Source organism: Branchiostoma floridae, chromosome 12 (assembly GCF_000003815.2).
Source record: "Branchiostoma floridae strain S238N-H82 chromosome 12, Bfl_VNyyK, whole genome shotgun sequence".
Taxonomy (NCBI): Eukaryota; Metazoa; Chordata; class Leptocardii; order Amphioxiformes; family Branchiostomatidae; genus Branchiostoma; species Branchiostoma floridae.
The window spans coordinates 5,125,322-5,135,695 of NC_049990.1; the positions used below are offsets into that span (position 1 = coordinate 5,125,322).

Consider the following 10,374-nt stretch of genomic DNA (forward strand, 5'->3'; position numbering starts at 1 on the left):
TTCAAGACTGAGGTACTTTCTGTTGGCAAAGAGGAAACCACTAACATTTACATTTGAGCATCAGACTGAGATAATGAAAGAGATGCCTGCAGTGAACTCTCTGATTGGCTCAGCGACATCAGCCAATCAGGACGCTTCCTCATCTGAAGTAGCCAATCAAAACGCATCTCAAAACAAGCAGGATATCCCTTGCCCGTACAGTATATTTGATCCAGAAGACAGGGACACAACGAACTGTCGGGAGATCTCTGAATTCTTGGAGCCACACTCTAAGGAGGAAGAGGAAAGTCTACTTCTTCAAGACAAGCTGCTTGACCGCTACTGGAAGGTTCTAGACATTGTAACGCCCAGTTCAAGACGTTCTTGCTGCTTCACTAAGGCCTACGGACACTATGTTGAGGGTACAGGCTCTGTTTTATTCTCTCAAACAGATGTAGATGCAAAAGAAGTATTCACTAAAGTATCCAAGTCAGAGGACCAGTCTGAAAGGTTGGATCTTCTGCATCAACTGAAGATGAGGTTCTTCTCTCCCAGGGAAGTAGCCAGCTTACACTGCCTCCCACGGGAGTTCACTTTCCCTCAGGTGACAACTACAAAGCAGCGGTACAGGGTACTGGGAAACAGCTTGAATGCTCACGTGGTGGCAGAGCTCTTCAAGCTTCTAGTTAAATAACCTACTAGTAGTAAGTTAATATTGCAATGATAAGTTAGTATTGTAAGTAAATATAATACGTATTAAATGCCAGACAACGTGAGCTAATGTTTGCATATCTTCCACTGTGTTATTGAGGGTTGAACTTATTTGTGAGTGAGCCTTGATTTTACTTGGTATTACATAATACATGCCACTATTATTCAGGTTATACATTTGCAGATCCATTTTTTTTTGCATATGAGATGAACTTAAGTCTGTAGATAGCTAAGAAATCATCAGTGTTATCAATTACAAGTGACTTTTATCAGTCTTTAGAATGTCCATGTAAGTTGTATATACTAGTTAACATACAACTAGTAAACGCTATGCTCTTTGTTGGCGTCACTTGGCTCAAAGTATTTTTTTTCTGCATACCAGCACTTGCAATATAGTAGATACACATTGCACACACATACATGTACATGCACCAACACATGCATATACACTCACAGTCTCACACAAACTCACACTCATTAACACATGCACATACATGTAAGCACAAATGATTCAATTAATCTAAACAATATAAACAGCAATAATATCAGAATTTTTAAACAAAACATTTCTTGCAAATCAAAAGACTTAAACTACTATGAGATTAAAAAAAAATTCATATGCAAGAGCTAGCCACTCACTTTCTTTTTCACTTTACAGCAGCATCACTTTCTATTCAAATTGAATTAACCCTTCATACTTAAGATGCATTAGGTAGTCCTGTGGCCTACAGTACTTCTTCACCCGCCCACACCATACACAGTAATTTCTAAACAAAGGCCACATATTTTCTACATTTTCACTTTCTTTCTGGGACAGTTTCGTTGGCGTCAAAGACGGCCTTTCGGCAAGTTTACGATCCAATGCATTACGTTCTGCATAAAGCGCGTAGTAGCAGTTGAAATTCATCGTGGCAAGGAGACAGAACTCGTCGTCTATTTGAAACTCCTGATTCCACTTGCTTGCTGGGACTGTGAGAGGTGGTTTGCCAAGTCCACGGTCACACTGGTCATGCATCTGCTTGTTCAGGTCTTTAAGGTGGCGGACTTCGTCCCAGAAATCCGGCGTCTGTTGTCCGACACGTTGCCAAAATGTGCGGTTGAAGTGATCGTACAGCCCGTAGTCGACCGGGGTCCATTTGCGGTGAGACGCCACCAACTCAGGCGCGATGTGCTCATGCTTGTACGAGTAGGACTGGGAGTTTTCCTTGTAGTACAGGATGTCGGAAAGGTCCCAGCACATCAGGCGCCTGAACAGCACCATCGACTCGTCAAAGTGCTCCATGATCATGACCAAGTGGAAGTCCTTCTCAATCTGAGACACGTAGGCATTAACCAAAGATTTGATTTGTTCTGGTGGGTTGGTATCTTTTGGCATTACCTGTGTCAAAAATAAAACAAATGTGTACATTACTGTACAATCAGAAATTTTTGGCAACAGCTCAGGGGTGGAGGCATATTAAATCTTATAGTTTGATGATTCCTACTTGAAGGATAATTGCACTTCATAATACATGAAAAATTCAACAAAGAGCAAGAGAATGAAGCATATACTATATATAGACATGACTTGTGCATCTATTATCTACCGGCTGTCATGCATATTACATGTCTTTCAAAACTTAGCCCAATAAGACCACTTTGGACCTATGTGGACAGGTGGTCACTATAGACTAGTAGATGATTCATAATGCTTGTGCATGTCAATGGAGAAAATTATCTAACAAACCACCAAAAAGTGGTCACCTGGTCACTTTAGGTGGTCACTAATGTACAGGTTTCATACTCAATGCAGATAGATACACCATACCTTTTTGAGATACTTGAGAGGAAAGCCCAGGTCAATAGCCATGGAGTTCCTGCTGAAGGCTACTGGATACTTCCTGTAGTAGTTCAGTTTCGGATCATACCTGTATAGGAAGGGAAATGTGTATTCGTCTGAACTTTGAATTTGATAGGTTTAAGTTGAGATGTCATTCAGAATGTTAGATTGGTTGTTACAGGGCAGAAATTTCTTCACTTTGGAACAGAGAGAAGGAATGCCATAAACTTTCTGCATCTCTTGATCTACTGCTCATTGAATTGAATGTTCTATCCATTGATGTTATAAAGAACCTAACATTTGGATTGCACATAACTTGACAATATAATTTATCTTGTGTCTGAACACAATAGTTGAATCCTGTTACAAGAAGGCCTTTTTACATTCATTTGGAACTTTTAAATTTGTTCTTTTCTTTTCCTTTTCTTATTCATCCTTTGTATCAATGTGACTACACTGCTAATGACGTTAATACATCTTTATGCAATTAGTCGTTTGTGTATTTCATGATACATGTATATACATGTTTGTATCATATGTGCGTGTGATCAACCTACTTGCCAGGATCGGCTAGGAAGGTGGAGACCGGTGTGTCCCCGGTTATTCCCCACTTCTCGGGCAAGCCGTAAAAGTTCATGGTTGACTTCAGATGGCTCAGCGGCTCTCGGAAAATGGTGAGGTACACTGGATATGAACAGGAAGACAGCGTCATTCAAATCTTAAGATTCACTGCACGTAATGTGTAATTTACCAATGGAAATAGGCAATCTTGTTCATTTTGTGCACTCTAAGTGAAGCAATGACAAAGCTTTGAAAGGTAATTAATAAGAAGCTTGTCAATCTGTTGGCAAGACTTGTACACTAAGCAGTCCAAAGAATCAGAATTGCTTGTCAGAGATTTAATATACTGTCAGTCATATATTTCTGAACCGTTTCCCACCGAGTATTAAGGCCATTTGTATTGTCTCTAAACCTTTGTAATAACCACAGGCTAGTTAGGCAGCTCTAGCCTGCTGTGCGTGCTGAACAGCCAAACCAATAAATAAATTACCTGTGTCTTCTGGCATGACTTGGTGGAAAGTGGCGCTGTCGTACACGGTGTGGTACGTCAGGATGTCATAAGCTCCTCCTTGCGGTGGCAGGTAGGCCTCAGGCTTCAGGTTCCACGGGTAGAGTCCACTGTTGTTGAAGGGGAGGGGCAGGAGGAAGGACAGCCGGCGCTTGAAGCCGAAGTGGTGCAGCACTTCCTTGATGGTGTTGCCGCCCACCTTGTGGAGCTTGGGGAAGGCGACGCGATGCTTTTCTACGCACACCGTGCCGTCTGGAGCATTCCTCTGTACCTCTATCGCCCTGTTCCAAAAAGTAGATGCAATTTCAGTTCAGTTTTCCATATGTTTTTCATAGAAACCATTTCAGATCTATGTAAGCTTTTCTCCAGGCAGATTTTTGTTAGGAGCTATAGTAGTGGCTGTGATTTCTTTCGTTTGCCTCCCTCTACCTTTGCCACAAAAATGTTTGGTAAAGGCGACGCAATGTTTGTCTACACACACCGTGCCGTCTGGAGCGTTCCTCAGTACCTCTATCGCCCTGTGCCAAAATGTAGATGCAATTTCAGTTTAAAGTTATATTGTTTTTCATAGAAACCATTTCAGATCTATGCAAGCTTTTCTACAGGCAGATTTTTGTTAGGAGCTATAGAAGTGGCTGTGATTTCTTTTGTTTGCCTCCCTCTAACGTTACCTTTGCCACAAAAATGTTTGGGGAAGGCGACGCAATGCTTTTCTACACACACCGTGCCGTCTGGAGCATTTCTCTCTACATCTATTGCCCTGTTCCAAAACATAGATGCAATTTCCGTTTCAGTTATGAAATTAGTATATCTTTCATAGAAACAATTTCAGATCTTTGCAAGCTTTTCTCCAGGCAGATTTTTGTTAGGAGCTATAGTAGTGGCTGTGATTTCTTTCATTTGCCTCCCTCTACCTTTGCCACAAAAAAATGTTTGGGGAAGGCGACGCAATGCTTATCTATACACACACTGTGCCGTCTGGAGCATTTCTCTCTACCTCTATCACCCTGTTCCAAAAAAGGAGATGCAATTTCAGTTTCAGTTATGAAATTAGTATGTTTTTCATCAAAACCATTTCAGATCTATGCAAGCTTTTCTCCAGGCAGATTTTTGTTAGGAGCTATAGTAGTGGCTGTGATTTCTTTCGTTTGCCTTCCTCTACCTTTGCCACAAAAATGTTTGGTAAAGGCGATGCAATGTCTTTCGACACACACCGTGTCGTCTGGAGCGTTCCTCAGTACCTCTATTGCCCTGTGCCAAAATGTAGACGTCATTTCAGTTTCTATATTAGTTATGAAATTCATATGTTTTCCTAATGCGCAGAAAACCGTTTTAGATCTCTGAAAGCTATTCTCCAAGGAGTTCTGGTCAGGGGCTAATAGTGGCTGCAATTTCTATTTTTTGCCTCACTACACCTCTGCCACAAAAGAAAATTTCAAAAGAAGGAGGGAGGCAAACAAGAAATTGGAGCCACTAAGAGCACCCCCCCCTCCAAACACACACACACAACCTGACCTTGGAGAGTAAGTATAACTATCGTCCAGACAAAATTTGTCGCTAATTAGTGTCATTACCTGTTGTCACTAATTTGTGGCATTACCTTGTTGCTAATTAGTGACATTACCAAATTTTCAATGCAAATGAACAATTCCATAGCAACCCAAACAAAGCCAGCGGCAGCACCATAAAAGGAAGTGCTTGCAACCATTACGACCAAGCAGAAGTGTATATAGCTATAGTGTATGTGTCCTGTCTCTGTTGTATCCCAAATGCGCTTCTATCCCAGATGCGCTTCTAAGTGCATCTGCATGATTGGAACATGGCTGGGATGGAGCACATTTGGGATGCACACTACATATAGCATCGACAAGCAGCACCCCAGTCAGAAGCTCTTATGAAGATGCTTGATTATCATAAGGCATCAAAACGTAAGCTGGCGAGAGACATTGCTGATTGTGTAAAAGACAACGCCAACTTGATGAGATCATTTTAGGCACCATACTTACTATTGTGATGTAAGTGTTATAAGAGCAGTTACTCATGGAACTGGATATGCTTTTGGAAAGATGTTTCAGTGTTTCTTTCATCAGTGAGATAGTGGATGCTATCTGAAATGTCTGACCGTTTCTAAAATCATATCCAGTTGAAATGTCTGACTGTTTCCAAAACCATATCCAGTTTCTTGGTTAACTGCTTTTTGGCATATCTTATTACCTGGATGTCTAACTGTCATCGACATACTTACTGTTCTTTACTTGCTGAGACCTCTGGCACAGCCAAGGGTTTCATCCCAACTTCTCTCCTGTCCACCTCTTGCTCTTCTTGTGTTTTATGACCAGGGTGTATCCTGTAGTTGGTGGACATGTACAGCCTAGGAGGAGGAGGAAAAAAGATATTTTTTTTTAGTTTGAGTTTAAATTGTCAAAAAGCAATTACTCAGGCAACTGGATATGATTTTGGAAACATAATTTCTAAAATCATATCCAGTTGGCTGAGTAACTGCTTTTTGGCATGTCTTATTACCTGGATGTCTAACCTTCATCGACGTATCTTGAGTTTAAATTATTTGATTAAATTTTAAATCCACAATTAGCTTCATAAGACTCTGTTTTTCCTGTGGTCTACATATTCATATTTACACATTACAATTAAAAACATACAGAGACATAAAAAGTGACAGTAGAAAGCAAATATAACATAAATGCAATAATTACTGTCCAATATTTTGCTGATGATTATGAATTGAATTGGACCCTCTTTCTGTGTCCCCTTCCATTCCACACTACACACTTAAGCTTAGTTTGGAAATGAAAACAAGATGGATCGATTTTGACGTCACAAACCAACATGGCGGGGCCCATTGACCCAAGGGTAAAGCTGTACAGGCTTTTGCTTGCAAACTTGTGATGGTGTATTTATTGGTGGTGCTAACATATATTTTTCATAACTTAGGTGTATCATCACCATGTCTGTGATTGTCTCTGAAATTAAATTTAAAAAGTTGATATCAATAGATAAACTCTTTTTATCTATTTATTGGTTTGGCTGTTCAGCACACACAGCCAGGGCTGCCCAACTAGCCTGTGGCTGGGTTAGCCATGCTGACAAAAAAGAGAGACAATACAAATGGATTTGACCATAGATAAACTTACCTGCTGTATTGTCTCCCGAAGATGAAGAGGGTTACCAGGGAAATGACCATGGTCATTATCAGCAGGCGAAACATGGTGCGATGGTTCAGTCGGCCCAGCCTCATTGAGATTGGTTGAAGAGTGCTCTGGTCGACAAAAAAAAAATGTTTTTTTAATCATTTTCAACAAGACGACGAAATTTTATCACAGGCCACTTGACGTATAGGTGAGACCTGTACTCATCAAACAAGTATCTCAAAAATCACTAAGTTTGTTACAGTAAGACCGTACATACTTGACCCATCCGATATGCCAGATCCTCAAATGGATGCTACGCCTTTATAGGAAGATGTCGCGAAAGATACAGGTAGTTTTCTAACGAAAGTTGGGAGGCAGCCGAGCGTGAGTCCGACGACTTATAGATATTATGTAAAACGCCGAGATTATGTAAGCAAACTGAGCAATATGATTGGTTGTTAGGGCGTCTCGCAGAACAAGGTCACATTTTAGTCATTTAATCATGGTACCTGAAAGTTTTGGGGGTCAAAATTGGGAAGTTTTCAATATCAAGAACATCGAGCCTTTCCTTGTAAACACATGTAATATTTGGTTTGTATCATTGGCGTATGCTAGGCTATGTTATTTGTGTCCATTTGTGTCGGTAAAGTGACACTATGAATGAAGACTGAGCCTAACAAGACCAACACTTCGAAGAATCTGGACTGACCCATGGCGAAGTTCCCGGAATTGACCCTGTCTTAGTCTTACAGTTGAAACGTGTAAATGTCATTTAACATTCCGTCTAGATCTGCTGTGCTTACTGGAGGCCGTTTTTCAAGTCTCTCGGGATTCTCGTCGCCACTTTCGAGATAATTTGCCTTATATTCTGTAATTACCTGTCCCTTCTTCTAGATACAGACAAAAGACTAGAGATCGACAGACCGAAGCAGTGCCCTTCGCCATAGTTCTCAGAATCAGTCTATAGACCTTGAGGCCCTACGGCGATAACTGCAAGGCCAGGGATTACACGTGTGACTTATGTTGTAGCACTTTTCAGTCAAAATCTTTGCCTAATAAAAAAACAATTTATTGGTTATCATACACGCAAAGAACGATGTTTATAATGTGTCGCTTTGTTTTGTTTCTTTTAATTATTGTTCTTGTCCAGAATTAAAAAAAAGAATCCACGCAAATGTCAGTTGACAGTGGTGCTTAGGAGAATGAAATAAAAGCTGTATTTGTGTCTTTATTTACTATTAGTGTCAAAGTATATACTTTTAGTGTCACGGTATCCATTTTTAAGTGGCACATTCTCTGGATATCGGACCTGGTCATTACAAATTTCACCAGAGCCTTGTACCAAGCGTCCGCCACGTCGACCTAGTACCTTTTCGACCTCTCTTTGTGGTGGCCATTGTCCGTAAACCAACAAAACACGTTTAGAATTGTGTGTCTAATCTTTCAGAAGAGCAGCGACAATGCACAGAAGCTGAATGTCTCTTTATATAGACTCCATATCGAGGTACACGAAATTTGCACACAATAACACGAGTATAATCTGTAGTCAATGTATACAATTTCTCGTGGGATTATGTCGCACATGTATACAGTACCACCACCTTCTTAAGTTTGCATCTACGTACATTACAACAGTGCCCTGACATGACAATCTGTCCGTTCACAAATATGTAAGATATTCCAAATGGGGTGTAAGTGCCTGGCGATCGATCATATAATTCATGTCAACTTTGTCTACCTGTAGAATGTCATCAGAATGTCACTTACCTAGCTAAAGCCACAAGGTGATCACAGATATCTCCAAAAACCACATGTTTCAGTCCGACGGTGAAGACTTGAGATCGCCATTTTACTTTAATGACTGGAAATGTTAACGATCTACGTTTGGTGTACCCCCTCCAAGTTAAAGACAAAGGGAGTGACGTATGAACCGGATGGGCCAGTCCCGAATCACAAGGCTATCATTTGTCACAAACTTCTCAAGCGTCGTTGCTGCGTTTTGAGCCATGGTGTCACAGTTGAAAAAAAAGGGGGGAAGATTGTCTTTGCTCGTGTATTAGCCATGTTGGTACGCTTTTGTTAACAGGGTCCAGAATAGACAGGGAAGACCCTTTACCCATCCATTAAGTAACCTACGCACAAAGATGAATGGGACGTCATCATTGCACCTTTGACCTGTGCATTGTTGCACGTCCAAGCAGACACACACACACCCATGCCTTCGGGCTACTCATGCTCGAGCCTTTGTCTATTCATGAGAAAAGTTTAGTCGGCCTTCTGGACGCTTTTCATTGAGACCATGAAGGAAGAAGTACATGTAAGGGTCATGTGTATATGCCCCCCTTCGGTCAAACAGAGTACAGCAACGATACAGATTACATGACAGGTGTCCTAATGCATCCAGAAATACATACACGTACAAAAAGACCAAAAATACAACGTAATGATGTTGATAAGAAATTACTGTTCTCTCGTTGCCGCACGTACTGCCGCACGCACTTATAAAGATCAGGGGAAAGTGAACATCAAATATACAAGCAACGATTCTGTGCTAAATATAGACTTTTACCGCCAATATCATCGAATTAGCACTTGTCTGTATACATTTCTTGTGAGCAAGACTAAAAGATGACCGTCACTTCGTATTTGAAACATGCGTATTCTTTCTGCAGAGGCAGAAAGCTTGGCGACCACTTTCCACCCCTGCAATTTCACATGGAATCGCCCTAGATGACTGGGGTCAGATTTTTCGTCAGCCGACATCATAATCTTACCAGTCGAACCGCCTTTGACGTCATGAGACACTGGTCATTATAGACAGTAGAATTTGTATGGCATGTGGTCCACCTGAGGGTTAGACTGCTCGGTCACGCCTCCTTGCGAGGTTACGTAGCACTGCCAGTTAGGGCGCAGTCACATATATCGTGCGTTCGTCGTAAGATTTCGATGCCATTGGATTTTCAAGCAGGCTATGACAGAATCAACCACCGGCAAGGATCTAAGACTTTTGTGTAGCGAGCGGCTGAACTTTGCAGGACAGATGCATGACTGATGCATGACTGTCTCAAAAATTGCCCTTGACGTTTTTGACCGAGCCCTTATAAGCTTAGCAATCTAATGTACTATCCATTTGTATTGTTTATCTTTCACAAAATAGATGTCCACTAGCCTCTACACAAAGTACATTTGCTGTTGTCTCTATGATATAATTTCAATATAAAGGCAAGGAAAATGATCAAAATTATTGAAAGTCTGCGTAAACCTCACCTGCCGCACTGATGTTGCAGTACTAGTGATGATTCAGTATGGTCAAAGCGGCCTCAGCACTGGAAGCCAGGTGCTGCGCTGACGAACATTCAGCACACTGGAAACCCAGTGCTGAAGCTATATTTAACACTGAGCCGAGTGCTGGGAAAGGAGGGCCAAAAGTATTTGAGTATGTAGTTCAATGACCTCAAAATTAGTCTATTTTCCTTATGGTCATTGGGGATGGGGACAAATGTTCACCAACACTTGGCTTCCAGTGCTAAAGCTATCTTTAAAATGGCGCTGGAACAAGAAGTGCTCAAGAAGAACGGTGATATTTTTTGTAACTTTGCAAAAGTATTTGAGTAATGGGGAGACGAGTATGTATATAGAACGAGTTC

The 10,374-nt window shown here is 41.1% G+C and overlaps 2 protein-coding genes across 2 annotated transcripts in view; one reads left to right on the forward strand and one right to left on the reverse strand.

Annotated features, from left to right (window-relative positions):
• LOC118428057 (tRNA (cytosine-5-)-methyltransferase-like) overlaps nucleotides 1-1,181 on the forward strand; it is a 2,009-nt gene extending 828 nt beyond the window's left edge. Inside the window, exon 2 of the mRNA XM_035838020.1 lies at nucleotides 7-1,181. Within this exon, the coding sequence (XP_035693913.1) occupies nucleotides 7-673 (667 nt within the window). The 3' untranslated portion in view covers nucleotides 674-1,181. The remainder of the gene's footprint in view (nucleotides 1-6) is intronic.
• Nucleotides 1,182-1,322: 141 nt separating this feature from the next.
• Nucleotides 1,323-3,881, reverse strand: LOC118427872 (galactose-3-O-sulfotransferase 3-like). Its single transcript, XM_035837834.1, has 4 exons — nucleotides 3,561-3,881; nucleotides 3,067-3,193; nucleotides 2,498-2,597; nucleotides 1,323-2,068 (listed from the first exon to the last, which is right to left on the reverse strand). Exons 1-4 carry the CDS (start codon nucleotides 3,574-3,576, stop codon nucleotides 1,361-1,363), a joined length of 951 nt encoding a protein of 316 aa, XP_035693727.1. The 5' UTR covers nucleotides 3,577-3,881; the 3' UTR covers nucleotides 1,323-1,360.
• Nucleotides 3,882-10,374: the final 6,493 nt, after the last annotated feature.

Coding starts and splice junctions, on each gene's coding strand:
- LOC118427872 (XM_035837834.1), bottom strand. Junction 2,598..3,066: donor TTCCTAGCCGATCCTGGCAA/GTAGGTTGATCA, acceptor CTTCCTATACAG/GTATGATCCGAAACTGAACT. Junction 2,069..2,497: donor CTCTCAAGTATCTCAAAAAG/GTATGGTGTATC, acceptor TTTTTGACACAG/GTAATGCCAAAAGATACCAA.